The 24,540-nt window shown below is 49.1% G+C and overlaps 1 protein-coding gene across 2 annotated transcripts in view; it reads left to right on the forward strand.

Moving 5' to 3' along the window:
• Positions 1 to 24,540, forward strand: part of dnah5 (dynein, axonemal, heavy chain 5) — a gene marked incomplete at both ends in the record, with an annotated part of 112,307 nt that overhangs the window by 70,774 nt on the left and 16,993 nt on the right. For both annotated transcript variants that reach the window (XM_084441832.1, XM_084441833.1), the window contains 22 exons: positions 426 to 630; positions 737 to 879; positions 1,026 to 1,160; positions 2,533 to 2,655; positions 3,259 to 3,472; positions 5,278 to 5,501; positions 6,491 to 6,689; positions 7,170 to 7,342; positions 7,856 to 7,986; positions 8,837 to 8,990; positions 10,820 to 11,087; positions 11,462 to 11,693; positions 12,023 to 12,137; positions 12,454 to 12,630; positions 13,710 to 13,913; positions 14,187 to 14,366; positions 16,540 to 16,677; positions 17,164 to 17,299; positions 17,424 to 17,740; positions 18,258 to 18,413; positions 19,348 to 19,530; positions 22,699 to 22,942. In XM_084441832.1, coding sequence (XP_084297958.1) covers positions 426 to 630; positions 737 to 879; positions 1,026 to 1,160; positions 2,533 to 2,655; positions 3,259 to 3,472; positions 5,278 to 5,501; positions 6,491 to 6,689; positions 7,170 to 7,342; positions 7,856 to 7,986; positions 8,837 to 8,990; positions 10,820 to 11,087; positions 11,462 to 11,693; positions 12,023 to 12,137; positions 12,454 to 12,630; positions 13,710 to 13,913; positions 14,187 to 14,366; positions 16,540 to 16,677; positions 17,164 to 17,299; positions 17,424 to 17,740; positions 18,258 to 18,413; positions 19,348 to 19,530; positions 22,699 to 22,942 — 4,051 coding nt within the window. The remainder of the gene's footprint in view (positions 1 to 425; positions 631 to 736; positions 880 to 1,025; positions 1,161 to 2,532; positions 2,656 to 3,258; positions 3,473 to 5,277; positions 5,502 to 6,490; positions 6,690 to 7,169; positions 7,343 to 7,855; positions 7,987 to 8,836; positions 8,991 to 10,819; positions 11,088 to 11,461; positions 11,694 to 12,022; positions 12,138 to 12,453; positions 12,631 to 13,709; positions 13,914 to 14,186; positions 14,367 to 16,539; positions 16,678 to 17,163; positions 17,300 to 17,423; positions 17,741 to 18,257; positions 18,414 to 19,347; positions 19,531 to 22,698; positions 22,943 to 24,540) is intronic.

A 24,540-nucleotide genomic window follows, 5' to 3' on the forward strand; every position in this document is an offset into this window, starting at 1 on the left:
CCCCTCAACACACTGCCCTGGTCAGCTCCCTCAACACACTGCCCTGTTCAGCTCCCTCAACACGCTGCCCTGGTCAGCTCCCTCAACACACTGCCCTGGTCAGCTCCCTCAACACACTGCCCTGGTCACCTCCCTCAACACGCTGCCCTGTTCAGCCCCCTCAACACACTGCCCTGGTCAGCTCCCTCAACACACTGCCCTGTTCAGGCTGGTCAGCTCCCTCAACACACTGCCCTGTTCAGGCTGGTCAGCCCTGACGTCCAGTGGCAGGAACATGGGAGATGTTGGCTGACCTGCTGACCCCTGTGTTTCTCCTCAGGAGCAGGCTGACCTGTGTGTTTCTCCTCAGGAGCAGGCTGACCTGCTGACCCGTGTGTTTCTCCTCAGGAGCAGGCTGACCTGCTGACCTGTGTGTTTCTCCTCAGGAGCAGGCTGCGGAGGTCAGTAGGGAGCACATGGAGCGGCTGTACGTCTTCGCCCTCATGTGGAGCGTGGGAGCGCTGCTGGAGCTGGAGGACCGGAGGAAGATGGAGGCCTGGCTCCACGCCAACCACGCCTTCCGCCTGGACCTCCCGGACACGCCCCCCGACAGCGAGGACACCATGTTTGACTACCATGTCACCAGTGATGGTACAGGGATCAGTAGAAAGCTTTGGACCCATGTGCTATTTCCTTAGACTAGGATGCTGTTTTAAAGGAGCAGTTTTGATGTGAAGGTGGTGGGTGTGTCCCTCAGGCCGCTGGGCCCACTGGAGCACTCTGGTGGAGGAGTACGTTTACCCGTCCAACACCACCCCGGAGTACGGCTCCATCCTGGTGCCCAACGTGGACAACATCCGCACTGACTTCCTGATCCAGACCATCGCCAGGCAGGGCAAGGTGGGCGACCGGGTGACCAGGGCCAGGAACCTGCTGGAGCAACGCAGATTCTAATAAACTACCCACAATGCCTCACCTGCTAATATGAAGAACAATGTATTTTCTCAATTTTCAAATGTTGTATTCCTTCTCTTCTTGGATCTAAGGCTGTGTTGTTGATCGGAGAGCAAGGCACAGCCAAGACGGTCATTATGAAAGGCTACATATGGAAGTATGATCCTGAAACACACATCGCTAAGTGCGTCAACTTCTCCTCCGCCACCACCCCCCTCATGTTCCAGGTACGAGACAGAGCAGATGAGCGTGCACACCAACACGTCTATCAACCAGTCTCTCAGTCTATCAACCAGTCTATCAGTCTATCAATCAGTCTATCAGTCAGTCTATCAGTCTATCAATCAGTCTATCAGTCTACCAATCAGTCTATCAATCAGTCTATCAGTATATCAATCAGTCTATCAGTCTATCAATCAGTCTATCAATCAGTCTATCAATCAGTCTATCAACCAGTCAATCAGTCTATCAACCAGTCTATCAGTCTATCAATCAGTCTATCAGTCTATCAGTCTATCAATCAGTCTATCAATCAGTCTAATAGTCTATCAATCAGTCTATCAATCAGTCTATCAATCAGTCTATCAATCTATCAACCAGTCTATCAGTCTATCAACCAGTCTATCAACCAGTCTATCAATCAGTCTATCAACCAGTCTATCAACCAATCTATCAGTCTATCAGTCTATCAATCAGTCTATCAATCAGTATATCAATCAGTCTATCAACCAATCTATCAGTCTATCAATCAGTCTATCAGTATATCAATCAGTCTATCAGTCTATCAACCAGTCTATCAGTCTATCAGTCTATCAATCAGTCTATCAGTCTATCAACCAGTCTATCAGTCTATCAACCAGTCTATCAGTCTATCAATCAGTCTATCAGTATATCAATCAGTCTATCAATCAGTCTATCAACCAGTCTATCAGTACATCAATCAGTCTATCAGCCAGTCTATCAGTCTATCAACCAGTCTAGCAGTCTATCAGTCTATCAATCAGTCTATCAATCAGTCTATCAGTCTATCAACCAGTCTATCAATCAGTCTATCAATCAGTCTATCAGTCTATCAACCAGTCTATCAATCAGTCTATCAACCAGTCTATCAATCAGTCTATCAATCAGTCTATCAGTCTATCAATCAGTCTATCAATCAGTCTATCAGTCTATCAATCAGTCTATCAATCAGTCTATCAGTCTATCAGTCTATCAGTCTATCAATCAGTCTATCAGTCTATCAATCAGTCTATCAGTCTATCAATCAGTCTATCAGTCTATCAGTCTATCAGCCTATCAATCAGTCTATCAATCAGTCTATCAGTCTATCAATCAGTCTATCAATCAGTCTATCAATCTATCAATCAGTCTATCAATCAGTCTATCAGTCTATCAATCAGGATATCAGTCTATCAATCAGTCTATCAGGATATCAACCAGTCTATCAGTATATCAGTCTATCAGTATATCAATTTCAATGCCATGACTGTGTGTGTGTGTGTGTGTGTGTGTGTGTGTGTGTGTGTGTGTGTGTGTCTGTCTGTGTCTGTGTGTGTGTGTGTGTGTGTGTGTGTGTGTGTGTGTGTGTGTGTTTACCAGAGAACTGTGGAGAGCTATGTGGACAAGCGGATGGGAACCACGTATGGGCCTCCAGCAGGGAAGAAGATGTCCATCTTTGTGGATGACATCAACATGCCTGTCATCAACGAATGGGGAGATCAGGTTTGGTACCCTGCCTGTCATCAACGAGTGGGAGATTAGGTTTGGTACCCTGCCTGTCATCAACGAATGGGGAGATTAGGTTTGGAACCCTGCCTGTCATCAACGAGTGGGGAGATTAGGTTTGGTACCCTGCCTGTCATCAACGAGTGGGGGGATCAGGTTTGGAACCCTGCCTGTCATCAACGAGTGGGAGATTAGGTTTGGTACCCTGCCTGTCATCAACGAGTGGGAGATTAGGTTTGGTACCCTGCCTGTCATCAACGAATGGGGAGATCAGGTTTGGTACCCTGCCTGTCATCAACGAGTGGGGAGATTAGGTTTGGTACCCTGCCTGTCATCAACGAGTGGGAGATTAGGTTTGGTACCCTGCCTGTCATCAACGAGTGGGGAGATTAGGTTTGGAACCCTGCCTGTCATCAACGAGTGGGGAGATTAGGTTCGGTAGCCTTTGGAGAAGGGAGAGACAAAATGAATAATTTCTAAATATATTTGAAATATTATCGGATTCAAAGCATCTTAAGACCAGTTTGTAAATACAGATGTATGTAGAGTACTATATTAAATTAAATTTTAAAGTACAGTGCATATTCTCCCCCATTTGAGGTGACTAATGAGATAGTCCGCCAGCTGATGGAGCAGAATGGGTTCTTTAACCTCGAGAAACCGGGGGAGTTCACCAACATCGTGGACATCCAGTTCCTGGCAGCCATGATCCACCCGGGGGGCGGGCGCAACGACATCCCCCAGAGACTGAAGAGACAGTTCTCCATCTTCAACTGCACCCTGCCCTCCAACATCTCCATCGACAAGATCTTTGGTTGGTTCTCAGGCTTGTTATTCATCAAAAATTGTTATAATAATCATGATAATGTAGTCATGTCTTTATTTAACTAAGTGAAGAAGCTTAAAGGACCATACCGGTCTAAATATCATTTGAGCTCCTGAAACTAGTCACCCAACGTACCTCACATTACCACAATCAATCTTCCGAAGCAAAGCTCACGTTCTCCTGAAATGCTACAGACTTATTTATAATACTGATAATGAGTGTTACCTCCATCTTTAGCCTGGATCATCTGCTGCTGCAGCATGGGAGCCACCAGCGCTAGCATTAGTGCTCACGTTAGCCGCTTCGCTAAAGCAGTCAAAAGCAGTACTTGGTGAAGCACCGTTTTGCCCTGTCTGCCATGCCTACTTCCTCAAGTGGCAAACAATAACAATGTGAGGTCATCGCCTGGGACCAGCAGCTTGGTCATCATTAGGGGACGGATGCCAGCTGTTGACTGATTTATGAAACAAACATGGCTCCATGGATTTATGAAATGAACGTGTTAAATACCGATAGCAGCACCGTTTGTCCATGAGCTTATTGATATTCCGGTACTGACCCAATGACGTACTGGTACCAAAAAATACTGGTTCCCGATACCCATCCCTACTGGTCAGATACAGGTGGGTCAGGTCAGTCTGGTCAGATACAGGTGGTCCAGGTCAGTCTGGTCAGATACAGGTGGTTCAGGTCAGTCAGTCTGGTCAGATACAGGTGGGTCAGGTCAGTCTGGTCAGATACAGGTGGTCCAGGTCAGTCTGGTCAGATACAGGTGGGTCAGGTCAGTCTGGTCAGATACAGGCGGTCCAGGTCAGTCTGGTCAGATACAGGTGGGTCAGGTCAGTCTGGTCAGATACAGGTGGTTCAGGTCAGGTCAGTCTGGTCAGATACAGGTGGTTCAGGTCAGTCAGTCTGGTCAGATACAGGTGGTCCAGGTCAGGTCAGTCTGGTCAGATACAGGTGGTCCAGGTCAGGTCAGTCTGGTCAGATACAGGTGGTCCAGGTCAGGTCAGTCTGGTCAGATACAGGTGGTTCAGGTCAGTCAGTCTGGTCAGATACAGGTGGTCCAGGTCAGGTCAGTCTGGTCAGATACAGGTGGTCCAGGTCAGTCTGGTCAGATACAGGTTGTTCAGGTCAGTCTGGTCAGATACAGGTGGGTCAGGTCAGTCTGGTCAGATACAGGTGGTTCAGGTCAGGTCAGTCTGGTCAGATACAGGTGGTTCAGGTCAGTCAGTCTGGTCAGATACAGGTGGTTCAGGTCAGTCAGTCTGGTCAGATACAGGTGGTCCAGGTCAGGTCAGTCTGGTCAGATACAGGTGGTCCAGGTCAGGTCAGTCTGGTCAGATACAGGTGGTTCAGGTCAGGTCAGTCTGGTCAGATACAGGTGGTTCAGGTCAGTCAGTCTGGTCAGATACAGGTGGTCCAGGTCAGGTCAGTCTGGTCAGATACAGGTGGTTCAGGTCAGTCAGTCTGGTCAGATACAGGTGGTCCAGGTCAGGTCAGTCTGGTCAGATACAGGTGGTCCAGGTCAGTCAGTCTGGTCAGATACAGGTGGGTCAGGTCAGTCTGGTCAGATACAGGTGGTCCAGGTCAGTCTGGTCAGATACAGGTGGGTCAGGTCAGTCTGGTCAGATACAGGTGGTCCAGGTCAGTCTGGTCAGATACAGGTGGTCCAGGTCAGTCAGTCTGGTCAGATACAGGTTGTTCAGGTCAGTCAGTCTGGTCAGATACAGGTGGGTCAGGTCTCTCCTGTCCTCCCCAGGCGTGACCCCTCTCTCCTGCCCCCCCTGCAGGTGTGATTGGGATGGGCCACTACTGCGCCCGGCGAGGCTTCAGCGCCGAGGTCCGCTCCGTGGTGCCGAGGCTGGTGTCCCTGACCCGACGGCTGTGGCAGATGACCAAAGTGAAGATGCTGCCGACGCCGGCCAAGTTCCACTACATCTTCAACCTCCGCGACCTGTCGCGCATCTGGCAGGGCATGCTCAACACCACCGCCGAGGTGGTCAGCTCCACGCCGGTGGGTCTCACAGCCAGACCATGGGTTAGGGGTAGGGTCTAACAGCCAGACCTCTCTCCACGCTGGGGTTACTCTGGGCCAGCGCTGGAGAAAGGTCTGGATGGGGAAAGGTCTGGAAGGGGAAAGGTCTGGAAGGGGAAAGGTCTGGAAGGGGAAAGGTCTGGATGGGGAAAGGTCTGGATGGGGAAAGGTCTGGATGGAGAAAGGTCTGGATGGAGAAAGGGTCTGGAAGGAGAAAGGTCTGGATGGGGAAAGGTCTGGATGGGGAAAGGTCTGGATGGAGAAAGGTCTGGATGGAGAAAGGGTCTGGAAGGAGAAAGGTCTGGATGGGGAAAGGTCTGGAAGGGGAAAGGTCTGGATGGAGAAAGGTCTGGATGGGGAAAGGTCTGGATGGGGAAAGGTCTGGATGGGGAAAGGTCTGGAAGGGGAAAGGTCTGGATGGGGAAAGGTCTGGATGGGGAAAGGTCTGGATGGAGAAAGGTCTGGATGGAGAAAGGTCTGGATGGGGAAAGGTCTGGATGGGGAAAGGTCTGGATGGAGAAAGGTCTGGATGGAGAAAGGTCTGGATGGGGAAAGGTCTGGATGGGGAAAGGTCTGGATGGGGGGGGACAGAACGCTCTATTTCTTTAACCCATCACACGTGTCTTGGGCGGAGCGGTTGTTGTTGATCTAATGTGATGGCGATGGGAGCCAACCACAGGAACCAGCGCCACTGCTTCTTGTCTTTGAAATCAAGAGTTAACATGTTTTTGAATGATTTTTCAAGGTGCCCACCCACATCCATTGTATGACCAAAACGGTGGTAGAGCAATTATCAGACTTTCTCAGCTAGTTTTGTCAACGTTTTGATCTGAATCATTGTATATGATCATAAGTAACCTTAAAACAGGGCTACACATGCATTTTCCCCTTTACTACTCCTTTAAAATGTGAAAAAGTTGCATTTTGAAAGACAGGCCGTCTAAACGCAGCCTGTGTGGTTGGTCCAGGTCCTGCTGCAGCTGTGGAAACACGAGTGCAAGCGTGTGATCGCTGACCGCTTCACCACCCTGGAGGACGTGGGCTGGTTGGACCGTGCGCTGGCCCAGCTGGTGGAGGAGGAGCTGGGGGAGGAGCAAGCCGCCATGGTGGACTACGGGGTCGACGCCTATTTTGTCGACTTCCTCAGAGATGCACCTGAAGCGACAGGTAGCAGCTGGGGCCTGTTGGAACACAGATATGCAATATAGCGCACATCTATCTACCCTACCTGCGCAAATTACATCATTCGTGTACAATAAACTTTATGAAAATGAATGATGAAATGTTTTTGTAGGCTGTATAAAACATCACAGGTATTTAATCACCAGTAAAGCCCTGTACTGTATATAAAGGAAAGGGAAGGTGGTGACTAGCTGGTCACTCTGGAGTCATTTGGGCTGAATGAGGAGCCACTCTGCTATGAAGGCATGATATCAGACAACAGTCTCAGGAAGGTCAAGCCCTCTCAAAAAGTGAAATGACTTGCTTATTGGTGCAGGATTGAACTTCATACCAGGTATTATACAAGTGGAGTATAACCTACTCTACAAAATTCAGCCCAAAAGGGGGGTAAAATATTACACAGATATAGCAGGAAATCGTGGGCATTTTCCAGAACATCTTAATCTTACGGCGTCTTTCTGCCAGGTGAGGAGCCAGAGGACAGCGACTTCGACCTGCCCAAGGTGTACGAACCCATCCGCTCATTTGACAGCCTGATGGACAGACTCAACATGTTCCTCAGCCAGTACAACGAGAGCGTCCGAGGCACGGGGATGGACCTGGTCTTCTTCAGGGACGCCATGATACACCTGATCAAGGTAGAGGACATGTCTGCTCTATAACTTCATACTGTCCACAGGTAGAGGACATGTCTACTCTATAACTTCATACTGTCCACAGGTAGAGGACATGTCTACTCTATAACTTCATACTGTCCACAGGTAGAGGACATGTCTACTCTATAACTTCATACTGTCCACAGGTAGAGGACATGTCTGCTCTATAACTTCATACTGTCCACAGTCCAGCATGACATGCCTGATCAAGGCAGAGAACACATCTACTCAGAATCAGAAGAATCAGAATCAGTTTATTGTCATGGTAGTTTACACAGACTAGGAATGAGTTCAGGGTCTCAGTCCAGCGGAGATGAGAATCGCTTGCATTCAAGAAAAGACACTGGCACTCCTGAAACTTTCACAAACTACAGTGATGTCTCCATAACTCCAGTGAAGCCTGTGTGTGTGTGTGTGTGTGTGTGTGTGTGTGTGTGTGTGTGTGTGTGTGTGTGTGTGTGTGTGCGTCTGTGTGTGTGTGTGTGATCTCCCCAGGTGTCGAGGATAATCCGGACCCCCAGAGGCAATGCGCTCCTGGTTGGCGTCGGGGGGTCCGGCAAGCAGAGTCTGACCAGACTGGCTTCCTTTATCGCTGGATACAAGATCTTCCAGATCACACTAACACGGTACCAGACCTCTCTCTGCTGAATACCCTTTCTTCTAAGCCTAACCCTTTCTCCTAACCTGGGTCTGACCTCCCTGAGCCCTGGTTCTGCAGGTGGTCTGAACTCGGGACGGTACGTAGCTCAGGAGGTAGAGCGGCCGGCTGGGGATCGCAAGGTGCTTCTCAGTCCAGGCTGAGTGCTCTTGGGTTTACACAGATGGTACACATACACAGTACCTCTACAAACACACATACAACACACACAACACACACAACACACACACAACACACACACAACACACCCAGTGCTCCGCAGACCTGGGTTTCAGTATATGGGTATAGTTTGGCCAAGTACGCTACGTCTGCGTGTGTGTGTGTAATCGTGTGTGTGTGTGTGTGTGTAATCACGTGTGTGTGTGTGTGTGTGTGTGTGTGTGTGTGTGTGTAATCGTGTGTGTGTGTGTAATCATGTGTGTGTGTGTGTGTGTGTGTGTGTGTGTGTGTGTGTGTGTGTAATCATGTGTGTGTGTGTGTGTGTGTGTGTGTAATCGTGTGTGTGTGTGTAATCATGTGTGTGTGTGTGTGTGTGTGTAATCGTGTGTGTGTGTGTAATCATGTGTGTGTGTGTGTGTGTGTGTGTGTAATCGTGTGTGTGTGTGTAATCATGTGTGTGTGTGTGTGTGTGTGTGTGTAATCATGTGTGTGTGTGTGTGTGTGTGTGTGTAATCGTGTGTGTGTGTGTAATCATGTGTGTGTGTGTGTGTGTGTGTGTGTGTGTGTGTGTGTGTGTAATCATGTGTGTGTGTGTGTGTGTGTGTGTGTAATCGTGTGTGTGTGTGTGTGTAATCATGTGTGTGTGTATCTCCCGTCAGCTCCTACAACACAGCCAACCTGATGGAGGACCTGAAGGGCCTGTACCGCGCGGCCGGCCAGCAGGGGAACGGCCTCAGCTTCATCTTCACCGACAACGAGATCAAGGACGAGTCCTTCCTGGAGTACCTGAACAACGTCCTGTCTTCAGGAGAGGTCAGAGGTCACCACCACTTATCTGTTCAGTCATGTGACCATGTTATCACTGAGTCATGTTACCATGTTATCACTGAGGTGCACTTGATTTAGGTTTCAGTGTAACGAGGAGGTTTCACTTCTGGGAGCACATTTCCTTTCATGTCTTTCTCAGGGTTTTCCAGACTGTTTGAGTCAGTGGTCTGGTCACCTGAGTATGGGTTAGGGTTAGGGTTATAATGTCTCATACAGAACTATAGGGCTGAGTATGACTCTAATGCCTCATACAAACTATAGGGCTGAGTATGACTCTAATGTCTCATACAGAACTATAGGGCTGAGTATGACTCTAATGTCTCATCAGAACTATAGGGCTGAGTATGACTCTAATGTCTCATACAGAACTAGAGGGCTGAGTATGACTCTAATGCCTCATATAAACTATAGGGCTGAGTATGACTAATGTCTCATACTAAACTATAGGGCTGAGTATGACTCTAATGCCTCATACTAACTATAGGGCTGAGTATGACTCTAATGTCTCATACAGAACTATAGGGCTGAGTATGACTCTAATGCCTCATACAGAACTATAGGGCTGAGTATGACTCTAATGCCTCATATAAACTATAGGGCTGAGTATGACTCTAATGTCTCATACTAAACTATAGGGCTGAGTATGACTCTAATGTCTCATCAGAACTATAGGGCTGAGTATGACTCTAATGTCTCATACTAAACTATAGGGCTGAGTATGACTCTAATGCCTCATCAGAACTATAGGGCTGAGTATGACTCTAATGTCTCATCAGAACTATAGGGCTGAGTATGACTCTAATGTCTCATCAGAACTATAGGGCTGAGTATGACTCTAATGTCTCATCAGAACTATAGGGCTGAGTATGACTCTAATGTCTCATACAGAACTAGAGGGCTGAGTATGACTCTAATGTCTCATACAGAACTATAGGGCTGAGTATGACTCTAATGTCTCATACTAAACTATAGGGCTGAGTATGACTCTAATGTCTCATCAGAACTATAGGGCTGAGTATGACTCTAATGTCTCATCAGAACTATAGGGCTGAGTATGACTCTAATGTCTATAGGGCTGTCACCAAATCTACGACTACTCCAATTAGCAGTCACTAGACCCATAATCAGCAACAAAAAAAAATCTAGAAGAAATATGTCCCTATAGAACAGTTGAACTGAAGAAGAAAAAGAAGAAGAAGAAGCAAAAGAAGAAGCAAAAGAAGAAGAAAAAGAAGGCCACGCTGGCCCAAACATTGAGCTTTATTTGTTTATTCGCACATAAGGAAATACATTTAAAAAACGCAGCAGATAAATGAGAGGAAACTGACAACATACAGCACATGCCTAATGACAAACACTCATCATAAAGACAATACATGAAGTAGCAGAAAGGTCAACAAAGGTCAACAAAGAAGGCGGCACAATGGCGTTTTTATCCATACAATTTATCATTTGAAACCAGAGAGGCAGCAGATACTGTACCTGCTACTGTATGACCTACACATTGACCTTCACACTCACCCTAACCCTAACCCTAACCCTACTGTATGACCTACACATTGACCTTCACAATACGCTCACCCTAACCCTAACCCTAACCCTACTGTATGACCTACACATTGACCTTCACAACACACTCACCCTAACCCTAACCCACTCACAATACACTCACCCTAACCCTAACCCACTCACAATACACTCACCCTAACCCTAACCCTAACCCTAACCCACTCACTGGCTCTATCATCTGTGTCTCATGAGGCATTTAGAAGGGGAGTTGTGATTGGTTAACTGCGGGATGTTTTGTCACACAGGTATCGAACCTGTTTGCTCGAGATGAGATTGATGAGATCATCAGTGACCTCATACCTGTCATGAAGCGGGAGTTTCCACGCCGACCACCAACCAATGAAAACTTGCATGAGTACTTTATGAGCCGAGTGCGTCAGAACCTCCACGTGGTTCTGTGTTTCTCTCCCGTCGGGGAGAGGTTCCGCAACCGAGCGCTGAAGTTCCCCGCCCTGATCTCCGGCTGCACCATGGACTGGTTCACCCGCTGGCCCAAGGATGCGCTGGTCGCAGGTCAGTTTCTCTCCTCATCCACACACGCTCATCCACACACGCTCATCCATACATGCTCATCCATACACGCTCATCCATACACGCTCATCCACACACGCTCATCCACACACGCTCATCCATACACGCTCATCCATACACGCTCATCCATACACGCTCATCCATACATGCTCATCCACACACGCTCATCCATACATGCTCATCCACACACGCTCATCCACACATGCTCATCCACACACGCTCATCCATACATGCTCATCCACACATGCTCATCCATACATGCTCATCCATACGATTGTGTGTTTGAGAGTATATACATTATTGTATTTATTTAACCCCCCCTCCATGTTCCACCTTCTCTGTCTTTGACCCCCCAGTCTCAGAGCATTTCCTGTCCATCTACGACATCGACTGCTCGTCGCAGGTCAAAGGTGAGGTGGTCCAGTGCATGGGCTCGTTCCAGGACGGCGTGGCGGAGAAGTGTGTGGACTACTTCCAGAGATACCGGCGCTCCGCCCACATCACGCCCAAGTCCTACCTGTCCTTCATCCAGGGATACAAGAGCATCTACAAGGAGAAGCGCTCCGAGGTCCAGACCCTGGCCAACAGGTCCGGCTGAGAGAAACTGATTTATACAAAATACAGGAACACGTCAGTTTAAGCGTAGCTTTGCCTTGACGTCATTGGTGTTTGTTCCAGCTGAGCCCTGAGACTAAAGTGTGCTTGTGCAGTACAGTGGGGGCCTTGGGATGCACAGGCAATATAGATGGTGGCTTTTAGGGCCACAGTAGGTCGGGGTCAGGGGTTAGTGACAGAAAGGGTCTTGGCATCCCAAAGATACCATGTAGCATCTTCTACCCGTGGAACTGCTGTGTTGTTGACGCCATCTTGTCTCATGTGACTGCTGTGTTGTTGACGCCATCTTGTCTCCACTGCAGGATGAACACGGGTCTGCAGAAGCTGAAGGAGGCGTCGGAGTCTGTGGTCGCTCTCAGCAAGGAGCTGGAGGTCAAGGAGAAGGAACTCCAGATTGCCAACGACAAGGCAGACATGGTGTGTGTGTGTGTGTGTGTGTGTGCGTACATGTGTGTGTGTGTGTGTCACAAGCTGTCAGATTTTAAACACTTTTTCTCACAATAATATAAATCTAATATATATTATAATAATATACATTAAATAAATAATAAATCTCAAGTACTTGAAGTAGTATGTCTATGTCATCAATTGTTGGGTGTGCGCTTGCGTGCCTGCGTGTGTGTGTGTGTGTGTGTGTGTGTGTGTGTGTGTGTGTGTGTGTGTGTGCGTGCGTGTGTGTGCGTGCGTGCGTGTGTGTGTGTGTGTGTGTGTGTGTGTGTGTGTGAGAGTGCAGGTGTTGAAGGAGGTGACGGTGAAAGCCCATGCAGCGGAGAGGGTGAAGGTGGAGGTCCAGAAGGTGAAGGACAAGGCCCAGGCCATCGTGGACAGCATCTCGGCGGATAAGGCCATGGCGGAGGAGAAGCTGGAGAAGGCGCGTCCAGCGCTGGAGGAGGCGGAGGCGGCCCTGCAGGTCAGGACTGGAACACACAACCCTCCACATGGGACCCAAACCTCATCTTTACTAGTGACAGCCGTCGTAGGGTCCACAGGTCCACCATGTGTACGTTGGTCCACGGTTATCTTGACAGCCGGTCAGTGTATGAAGCTGGTACGTTCTTCATCACTCTTGAACGTACCGTTTCAACCAGCGTTGTCCGGTAAAAAGGTAGTTCCTATTTGGCGGCAGGATACTCTCCCCTGCGGTGCAGTGCTGCGGTCCGCTCCTGGGCCTCGCGTGCTCCTACATTTCTTCACACAACACGGGAGATTGAGTTGCTACGCAGCCTCTATGAGAATCCTAACGTTCAGAACAAGCACCAAAAGAGCTACTGAACACCTCAAGCTCTGAACTCTGTAGATTTAGAAAGTAGACGGCCTCCTGGGTAGAATAGGCTATATACTGAGACACATGGCTGTACTGTACTGAGCATATATACTGAGACACATGGCTGTACTGTACTGAGCATATATACTGAGACACATGGCTGTACTGTACTGAGCATATATACTGAGACACATGGCTGTACTGTACTTAGCATATATACTGAGACACATGGCTGTACTGTACTTAGCAATGGGAGACATGAACTGTGGTGAGCCCCCCCTAGCTGGGGGCTCTGGGACATGTGTGACGGATGAACGCACAAATCCCGATCTAAAGTCCCTCCCACCAAGACAACAAGTGAGCAGCAGTCACAGAGCTAGAGAAACAAAAGAAAAGGACACGTCAAAACAGTCTCACCTGTCCAATCACAAGCCCACAGTAACTAACCTGTCCAACCACAAGCCCACAGTAACTAACCTGTCCAACCACAAGCCCACAGTAACTAACCTGTCCAATCACAAGCCCACAGTAACTAACCTGTCCAACCACAAACCCACAGTAACTAACCTGTCCAATCACAAGCCCACAGTAACTAACCTGTCCAATCACAAGCCCACAGTAACTAACCTGTCCAACCACAAGCCCACAGTAACTAACCTGTCCAATCACAAGCCCACAGTACCTAACCAAACTGCTCTAACTGTGTTGTGGTGTGTTGTGGGTAGACCATCAAGCCGTCGGACATCGCCACGGTGCGGACGCTGGGCCGGCCCCCTCACCTCATCATGCGCATCATGGACTGCGTGCTGCTGCTCTTCCAGAGGAGGCTCAACGCCGTGAAGATCGACCCCGAGAAGAACTGCAGCGCCCCCTCCTGGCAGGAGTCCCTCAAACTCATGACTGCCGGAAACTTCTTGGGAAGTCTACAGGTAGTCTTTATATCACCTGAGAAGATGACATATGCAGTCTACAGGTGGTCTTTATATCACCAGAGAAGATGACATATTCAGTCTACAGGTAGTCTTTATATCACCTGAGAAGATGACATATGCAGTCTACAGGTAGTCTTTATATCACCAGAGAAGATGACATATTCAGTCTACAGGTAGTCTCTATATCCCTCTCTGTTTCTCTCTTTCATTATTCCTCTACCCTCTCTGTTTCTCTCCTACACCCCCCACCCTGTTTACACCCCCATCCAGCAATTCCCCAAAGACACCATTAACGAGGAGGTGGTGGAGCTCCTGCTCCCGTACCTCGACCAGGCCGACTACAACATCGACACGGCCAAGCGGGTCTGTGGCAACGTGGCCGGACTGTGCTCCTGGACCAGGGCTATGGCCTCCTTCTTCTCCATCAACAAGGAGGTGCTCCCTCTGAAGGTGAGGCCTGTGGCAGAGCGGGGATCTAACCCTATAACCCGTGAATGTGCTCATGATTACGCCTTGATAGAATACTTGAATAGAAGACTTTCAGGCGTGTTGGGCCCGTAGCTCAGGAAGCAGAGCGTCCGTCTGGGGATTGGAAGGTCCCTGAGTCGATCCCAGCTCCCGGCAGTGTGCTGAAGTGTCCTTGAGCAAGACACTGAACGCTAACATCGCTCATGAGCACGGAGGTGCAGTACTTAGCACTGTCGCCTCACAGCAAGAAGGTCTCCGGGCCTTTCTGTGCAGAGTGTGCATGTTCTCCCCATGTTTGCAAGGGTTTCCTCAATAAAGAACCCAATATAAAAAACCCTCAGAGGAACAGATGCTCTTCGGTCCTGTTCCTGACCAGGACCTGGACTTGGTCCCCGGGCGCCATGAGCGATGAGGAGCCGCCCAGAAATACAGGGAACAGTTTCCACCAGCGACCGCTGATGAACACATGAGTGTGTGATCTGTTTTCACCAGTTTGAACTTCGCGCGTTCCTACAACGCCACACTCAATCTGGGTGAAAATGTATGTACATTTTGGGGATAGCGACCCTATTGGTAACTAGCTCTAATACCCGTTGGCGCAATCAGTAATTGGCCATTTAGTTCATTATATACCCGTTTCCCCCCTAGAACATTGCGTACATGTTGTGCTTGACTAGTCCCGTCTGAATGATAGCTTGGTCTGGCTATTGTTTGCAAGCTAGCTAGCTACTACTATTGGGTGGACAATAGAACACACTAATGTTGGGCAAAGCTGAGCAACGGCAAAATCATTCTAGAGTAGGCTGGTGTGAGGTAATAGTTGAGTGTTTGTATCAGGGCTGGTGTGAGGTAACAGTTGAGTGTTTGTATCAGGGCTGGTGTGAGGTAACAGTTCAGTGTTTGTATCAGGGCTGGTGTGAGGTAATAGTTGAGTGTTTGTATCAGGGCTGGTGTGAGGTAATACTTGAGTGTTTGTATCAGGGCTGGGGTGAGGTAATAGTTGAGTGTTTGTATCAGGGCTGGTGTGAGGTAATAGTTCAGTGTTTGTATCGGGGCTGGTGTGAGGTAATAGTTCAGTGTTTGTATCGGGGCTGGTGTGAGGTAATAGTTGAGTGTTTGTATCAGGGCTGGTGTGAGGTAATAGTTCAGTGTTTGTATCAGGGCTGGTGTGAGGTAATAGTTCAGTGTTTGTATCGGGGCTGGTGTGAGGTAATAGTTCAGTGTTTGTATCGGGGCTGGTGTGAGGTAATAGTTGAGTGTTTGTATCAGGGCTGGTGTGAGGTAATAGTTCAGTGTTTGTATCAGGGCTGGTGTGAGGTAATAGTTCAGTGTTTGTATCGGGGCTGGTGTGAGGTAATAGTTCAGTGTTTGTATCGGGGCTGGTGTGAGGTAATAGTTGAGTGTTTGTATCAGGGCTGGTGTGAGGTAATAGTTCAGTGTTTGTATCAGGGCTGGTGTGAGGTAATAGTTCAGTGTTTGTATCAGGGCTGGTGTGAGGTAATAGTTCAGTGTTTGTATCAGGGCAGCCACACTCATTTGGGGCAAAGCTGCAGCTCCTAACAGCTGATGAGAAGGCTAGATAATTCTAGAGTAGCTGCTGGAACACTGGGGGTGAGGTTCTATTCAGGGTAGTATTTCTATTGGATGGTGTATTTTATGTTAAAATTTGCCACAATGTAAATTAATTAAAAATCCATCCCTGTCATGGTCTGTCCTGGACCCTGTTAACATCTGTCACACAGCTCAGCCACACGGCCTCAATGTGGATGAACCCAGTCAGACAGACAGACAGACGGATGAACCCAGTCAGTCAGACAGACAGACAGACGGATGAACCCAGTCTGTCAGACAGACAGACGGATGAACCCAGTCAGACAGACAGACAGACAGACGGATGAACCCAGTCTGTCAGACAGACAGACGGATGAACCCAGTCAGACAGACAGACAGACGGATGAACCCAGTCAGACAGACAGACAGATGGATGAACCCAGTCAGTCAGACGGATGAACCCAGTCAGACAGATGGATGAACCCAGTCAGACAGATGGATGAACCCAGTCAGACAGACAGACAGATGAACCCAGTCAGTCAGACAGATGGACGGACGGTCATGGCCGAGCTTCTGGTTCTTAACGGTTCTGTTGACCCCCCAGGCTAACCTGGCGGTGCAGGAGAACCGTCTGGCCATCGCCAACCTGGACCTGCACCGAGCCCAGGCCGAGCTGGACGACAAGCAGGCCCAACTGGACGTGGTGCAGCTGGAGTACGAGAAGGCCATGATGGAGAAACAGGTAAGTAAACAGAGGGAGAACAAGAAGGCCATGATGGAGAAACAGGAAATCATCCGGAGGGGATGAACAGTTTTTCAGATAGTAGCCTATTTATACCAGGTATCCTCTGTTCCCTCAGGCCTGTTCCTCTGTTCCCTCAGGCCTGTTCCTCTGTTCCCTCAGGCCTGTTCCTCTGTTCCCTCAGGCCTGTTCCTCTGTTCCCTCAGGCCTGTTCCTCTATTCCCTCAGGCCTGTTCCTCTGTTCCCTCAGGCCTGTTCCTCTGTTCCCTCAGGCCTGTTCCTCTGTTCCCTCAGGCCTGTTCCTCTGTTCCTCTGTTCCCTAAGGCCTGTTCCTCTGTTCCCTCAGGCCTGTTCCTCTGTTCCCTCAGGCCTGTTCCTCTGTTCCCTCAGGCCTGTTCCTCTGTTCCCTCAGGCCTGTTCCTCTGTTCCTCTGTTCCCTAAGGCCTGTTCCTCTGTTCCCTCAGGCCTGTTCCTCTGTTCCCTCAGGCCCTGTTGGAGGACGCAGAGCGCTGCAGACACAAGATGCAGACGGCGTCCAGCCTGATCAGCGGTCTGGCCGGGGAGAAGGAGCGCTGGACGCAGCAGAGCAAAGATTTCGCTGCCCAGACCAAGCGCCTCGTCGGTCGGTTCATTCGCAGCCTTCCTGCACCTTTATGATTCTCTACCAGGGGAATTCAGACTTTCATACAGTCTGAGTAGTGATGTCTGGTACACGAACCAACCCAGTGACAACCTCCTCCTTCCAGGTGACGTCCTGCTGGCCACAGCCTTCCTGTCCTACTCCGGCCCCTTCAACCAGGAGTTCCGGAACCTTCTGCTGAGCGACTGGCAGAGAGAGATGAGGGTCCGACTGATCCCGTTCGGCAGCAGCCTCAATCTGACCGACCTGCTCATCGACGCGCCCACCGTCAGCGAGTGGACCCTGCAGGGCCTCCCGAGCGATGACCTGTCCATCCAGAACGGGATCATCGCAACCAAGGCCGCGCGCTTCCCGCTCCTCATCGACCCGCAGAACCAGGGCAAGATCTGGATCAAGAACAAAGAGGCCCGGAATGAACTGCAGGTGTGGGGGCTTCGCTAGTCTGGTGTCTTTATCTTTATAAAGGATGTCTATCTGGTGTCTTTATCTTTATAAAGGATGTCTATCTTAAGAATTAACTGCAGGTGTGGCGGCTTCGCTAGTCTGGTGTCTTTATCTTTATAAAGGATGTCTATCTGGTGTCTTCATCTTTATAAATGATGTCTATCTTAAGAATGAACTGCAGGTGTGGGGGCTTCGCTGCCTTTGGTTTACAGTCTGGAGTTTATCATCTACTATTATGTCAGTTTATCACCTATTATTGTTCCTAAGTACTTGTAGTCCTCTACCACTTCCTTGAATATTATATTGTAATCGTGATTATTGATGCGGTTAACTGGCGCCCCAGGTGATCCGGGGGTCCGTGGTGGCGTAGCGGTCTAGCTGCCCACCGGGGACCAGGGTTCGAATCCTGGTCTCGCCAGAGCCCAGTCTGGCCGGGTCCCCATAGGGGGCGACACACTGGGAATCAGAATGAAACTGACTGCCACCCTGGTCACAGATCACCTCGCTGAATCACAAGTACTTCAGGAACCACCTGGAGGACAGCTTGTCGCTGGGGCGCCCCCTGCTGATCGAGGACGTTGGGGAGGAGCTGGACCCGGCGTTGGACAACGTGTTGGAGAAAAACTTCATCAAGACCGGGTCCACATATAAGGTAATAAATAACAGTACAGAGAGGCACATGGTCTTCAGGAGGAAACCTCTGAATGGGTCTGCTTGTCTCTGTCTGACTCTGTCTCTGTCTGACTCTGCCTCTGCCTCTGTCTGACTCTGCCTCTGTCTGACTCTGTCTCTCTCTGACTCTGTCTCTGTCTGACTCTGTCTCTCTCTGACTCTGTCTCTGTCTGACTCTGCCTCTGTCTGTCTCTGTCTCTGTCTCTGTCTGACTCTGCCTCTGTCTGACTCTGTCTCTGTCTGACTCTGTCTCTGTCTGACTCTGTCTCTCTCTGACTCTGTCTCTGTCTGACTCTGTCTCTGTCTGACTCTGCCTCTGTCTGACTCTGTCTGACTCTGTCTCTGTCTGTCTCTGTCTGACTCTGTCTCTGTCTGACTCTGTCTCTGTCTGACTCTGCCTCGGTCTGACTGTCTCTGTCTGACTCTGTCTCTGTCTGACTCTGCCTCTGTCTGACTGTCTCTGTCTGACTCTGCCTCTGTCTGACTCTGACTCTGTCTGACTGTCTCTGTCTGACTCTGTCTCTGTCTGACTGTCTCTGTCTGACTCTGCCTCTGTCTGACTCTGCCTCTGTCTGACTCTGTCTCTGTCTGACTCTGTCTCTGTCCGACTGCCTCTGTCTGACTCTGCCTCTGTCTGACTCTGCCTCTGTCTGACTCTGTCTCTGTCCGACTGCCTCTGTCTGACTCTGTCTCTGTCTGACTCTGTCTCTGTCTGACTCTGTCTCTGTCCGACTGCCTCTGTCTGACTCTTTCTCTGTCTGACTCTGCCTCTGTCTGACTCTGTCTCTGTCCGACTGCCTCTGTCTGACTCTGTGTCTGTCTGACTCTGTCTCTGTCTGACTCTGTCTCTGTCTGACTCTGTCTGACTCTGACTCTGCCTCTGTCTGCTACGCTGCCACCATCCCGTCCCTCAGGTGAAGGTCGGAGACAAGGAGGTGGACGTGATGCGAGGGTTCCGTCTCTACATCACCACCAAGCTGCCCAACCCCGCCTACACCCCCGAGATCAGCGCCCGCACCTCCATCATCGACTTCACCGTTACCATGAGGGGCCTGGAAGACCAGCTGCTAGGCAGGGTCATCCTCACAGAGAAACAGGTGAGACCAGCTAGGCAGGGTCATCCTCACAGAGAAACAGGTGAGACAGGTGGACTCAGATAGGTGAGCTATAGGAAATACAGTTTTACAGTCAGGGGGGTAACTAACCCCCATGTTTATCAGTCAGGGGGGTAACTAACCCCCATGTTTATCAGTCAGGGGGGTAACTAACCCCCATGTTTATCAATCAGTCAGGGGGGTAACTAACCCCCATGTTTATCAATCAGTCAGGGGGGTAACTAACCCCCATGTTTATCAGTCAGGGGGGTAACTAACCCCCATGTTTATCAATCAGTCAGGGGGGTAACTAACCCCCATGTTTATCAGTCAGGGGGGTAACTAACCCCCATGTTTATCAGTCAGGGGGGTAACTAACCCCCATGTTTATCAGTCAGGGGGTAACTAACCCCCATGTTTATCAGTCAGGGGGGTAACTAGCCCCCATGTTTATCAGTCAGGGGGGTAACTAACCCCCATGTTTATCAGTCAGGGGGTAACTAACCCCCATGTTTATCAGTCAGGGGGGTAACTAACCACCATGTTTATGAGTCAGGGGGGTAACTAACCCCCATGTTTATCAGTCAGGGGGGTAACTAACCCCCATGTTTATCAGTCAGGGGGGTAACTAACCCCCATGTTTATCAGTCAGGGGGGTAACTAGCCCCCATGTTTATCAGTCAGGGGGTAACTAACCCCCATGTTTATCAGTCAGGGGGGTAACTAACCCCCATGTTTATCAGTCAGGGGGGTAACTAACCCCCATGTTTATCAGTCAGGGGGTAACTAACCACCATGTTTATCAGTCAGGGGGTAACTAACCCCCATGTTTATCAGTCAGGGGGGTAACTAACCCCCATGTTTATCAGTCAGGGGGGTAACTAACCCCCATGTTTATCAGTCAGGGGGGTAACTAACCCCCATGTTTATCAGTCAGGGGGTAACTTACCCCCATGTTTATCAGTCAGGGGGGTAACTAACCCCCATGTTTATCAGTCAGGGGGTAACTTACCCCCATGTTTATCAGTCAGGGGGTAACTAACCCCCATGTTTATCAGTCAGGGGGGTAACTAACCACCATGTTTATCAGTCAGGGGGTAACTAACCCCCATGTTTATCAGTCAGTCAGGGGGGTAACTAACCCCCATGTTTATCAGTCAGGGGGTAACTAACCCCCATGTTTATCAGTCAGGGGGGTAACTAACCCCCATGTTTATCAGTCAGTCAGTCAGGGGGGTAACTAACCCCCATGTTTATCAGTCAGTCAGTCAGGGGGGTAACTAACCCCCATGTTTGTCAGTCAGTCAGTCAGGGGGTAACTAACCCCCATGTTTATCAGTCAGTCAGTCAGGGGGGTAACTAACCCCCATGTTTGTCAGTCAGTCAGTCAGGGGGGTAACTAACCCCCATGTTTGTCAGTCAGTCAGTCAGGGGGGTAACTAACCCCCATGTTTATCAGTCAGTCAGTCAGGGGGGTAACTAACCCCCATGTTTGTCAGTCAGTCAGTCAGGGGGGTAACTAACCCCCATGTTTGTCAGTCAGTCAGTCAGGGGGGTAACTAACCCCCATGTTTATCAGTCAGGGGGGTAACTAACCACCATGTTTATCAGTCAGGGGGGTAACTAACCCCCATGTTTATCAGTCAGGGGGGTAACTAACCCCCATGTTTATCAGTCAGGGGGTAACTAACCCCCATGTTTATCAGTCAGGGGGGTAACTAACCCCCATGTTTATCAGTCAGGGGGGTAACTAACCCCCATGTTTATCAGTCAGGGGGTAACTAACCCTCATGTTTATCAGTCAGGGGGGTAACTAACCACCATGTTTATCAGTCAGGGGGTAACTAACCCCCATGTTTATCAGTCAGGGGGTCACTAACCACCATGTTTATCAGTCAGGGGGTAACTAACCACCATGTTTATCAGTCAGGGGGGTAACTAACCCCCATGTTTATCAGTCAGGGGGGTAACTAACCCCCATGTTTATCAGTCAGGGGGTAACAAACCCCCATGTTTATCAGTCAGGGGGGTAACTAACCCCCATGTTTATCAGTCAGGGGGTAATTAACCCCCATGTTTATCAGTCAGGGGGGTAACTAACCCCCATGTTTATCAGTCAGGGGGGTAACTAACCCCCATGTTTATCAGTCAGGGGGGTAACTAACCCCCATGTTTATCAGTCAGGGGGTAACTAACCCCCATGTTTATCAGTCAGGGGGGTAACTAACCCCCATGTTTATCAGTCAGGGGGGTAACTAACCCCCATGTTTATCAGTCAGGGGGGTAACTAACCCCCATGTTTATCAGTCAGGGGGGTAACTAACCCCCATGTTTATCAGTCAGGGGGGTAACTAACCCCCATGTTTATCAGTCAGTCAGGCGGACAACTAACCCCCATGTTTATCAGTCAGGGGGGTAACTAACCCCCATGTTTATCAGTCAGGGGGTAACTAACCCCCATGTTTATCAGTCAGGGGGGTAACTAACCCCCATGTTTATCAGTCAGTCAGGGGGGTAACTAACCCCCATGTTTATCAGTCAGGGGGGTAACTAACCCCCATGTTTATCAGTCAGGGGGTAACTAACCCCCATGTTTATCAGTCAGGGGGGTAACTAACCCCCATGTTTATCAGTCAGTCAGGGGGACAACTAACCCCCATGTTTATCAGTCAGGGGGTAACTAACCCCCATGTTTATCAGTCAGGGGGTAACTAACCCCCATGTTTATGAGTCAGTCAGGGGGTCACTAACCCCCATGTTTATCAGTCAGGGGGTAACTAACCCCCATGTTTATGAGTCAGGGGGTAACTAACCCCCATGTTTATCAGTCAGTCAGGGGGTAACTAACCCCCATGTTTATAAGTCAGTCAGGGGGGTAACTAACCCCCATGTTTATCAGTCAGGGGGTAACTAACCCCCATGTTTATCAGTCAGTCAGGGGGGTAACTAACCCCCATGTTTATCAGTCAGGGGGGTAACTAACCCCCATGTTTATCAGTCAGTCAGGGGGGTAACTAACCACCATGTTTATCAGTCAGGGGGGTAACTAACCCCCATGTTTATCAGTCAGGGGGTAACTAACCCCCATGTTTATCAGTCAGGGGGGTAACTAACCCCCATGTTTATGAGTCAGTCAGTGCCTGATGCGTGTCTCTACTCTCTGTCGGTCAGGAACTGGAAAAAGAGAGAACAGACCTTTTGGAGGACGTGACATCTAACAAGCGCAAGATGAAAGAGTTGGAGGACAACCTGCTGTACCGTCTCACCAGTACCCAGGGCTCCCTGGTGGATGACGAGAGCCTCATCATCGTCTTGGGCAACACCAAGCGCACCGCTGAGGAGGTGACCCAGAAGCTGCAGGTCGCAGCGGAGACCGAGGTCCAGATCAACACGGCCCGCGAGGAGTACCGGCCCGGTCAGTCATGAGCTCTCAACTCAGTGGGGCAAGTCCAGCAGTCTGGGTCTAATAGTCATGAGGTTTTAACTCAGTGGGGCAAGTCCAGCAGTCTGGGTCTAATAGTCATGAGGTCTCAACTTAGTGGGGCAAGTCCAGCAGTCTGGGTCTAATAGTCATGAGTCCAGCAGTCTGGGTCTAATAGTCATGAGGTTTTAACTCAGTGGGGCAAGTCCAGCAGTCTGGGTCTAATAGTCATGAGGTTTTAACTCAGTGGGGCAAGTCCAGCAGTCTGGGTCTAATAGTCATGAGGTCTCAACTTAGTGGGGCAAGTCCAGCAGTCTGGGTCTAATAGTCATGAGTCCAGCAGTCTGGGTCTAATAGTCATGAGGTCTCAACTCAGTGGGGCAAGTCCAGCAGTCTGGGTCTAATAGGGTTAGGGTAGGGTTAGTAGTAGTAGTCAGTCTGGGTCTAATAGGGTTAGGGTAGGGTTAGTAGTAGTAGTCAGTCTGGGTCTCTGCTAGGACAGCTGCTCCTTCCTCAAGCTCCTCTCTAAGACTTGACTACATAAACAAAGTCAGTCTCTAGTTCAGCACAGTGTTTATTGTTTGTTTGTTTGTTTATTTTATTTATTTAAAAGAAGGGACAATGCACATTAATCAGCATATCAGTTTCCACATCAATGTAAATGTACCAGAGTTAGCTAGTAGACCAGAGTTAGCTAGTAGACCAGAGTTAGCTAGTAGACCAGAGTTAGCTAGTAGACCAGAGTTAGCTAGTAGACCAGAGTTAGCTAGTAGACCAGAGTTAGCTAGTAGACCAGAGTTAGCTAGTAGACCAGAGTTAGCTAGTAGACCAGAGTTAGCTAGTAGACCTACGCTCATTTTCATCTGCAGTCCCCCAGCAGGTCAACATAGTACTACAAAACAACACAGTACACACAGTATACACAACACAGTACACACAGTATACACAACACAGTACACACAGTATACACAACACAGTATACACAGTATACACAACCCAGTATACACAACACAGTATACACAGTATACACAACACAGTATACACAACACAGTATACACAGTATACACAACACAGTACACACAACACAGTACACACAGTATACACAACACAGTACACACAGTATACACAACACAGTATACACAGTATACACAACACAGTATACACAGTATACACAACACAGTATACACAACACAGTATACACAGTATACACAACACAGTATACACAGTATACACAACACATTACACACAGTATACACAACACAGTATACACAACACAGTATACACAACACAGTACACACAGTACACACAACACAGTATACACAACACAGTATACACAGTATACACAACACAGTATACACAACACAGTATACACAACACAGTATACACAGTATACACAACACAGTACACACAGTATACACAACACAGTACACACAGTATACACAACACAGTATACACAACACAGTACACACAGTATACACAACACAGTACACACAGTATACACAACACAGTATACACAGTATACACAACACAGTATACACAACACAGTATACACAGTATACACAACACAGTATACACAACACAGTATACACAGT

The sequence above is a fragment of the Borostomias antarcticus genome (genome assembly GCF_949987555.1).
Source record: "Borostomias antarcticus genome assembly, chromosome: 8".
NCBI classification, from domain to species: Eukaryota; Metazoa; Chordata; class Actinopteri; order Stomiiformes; family Stomiidae; genus Borostomias; species Borostomias antarcticus.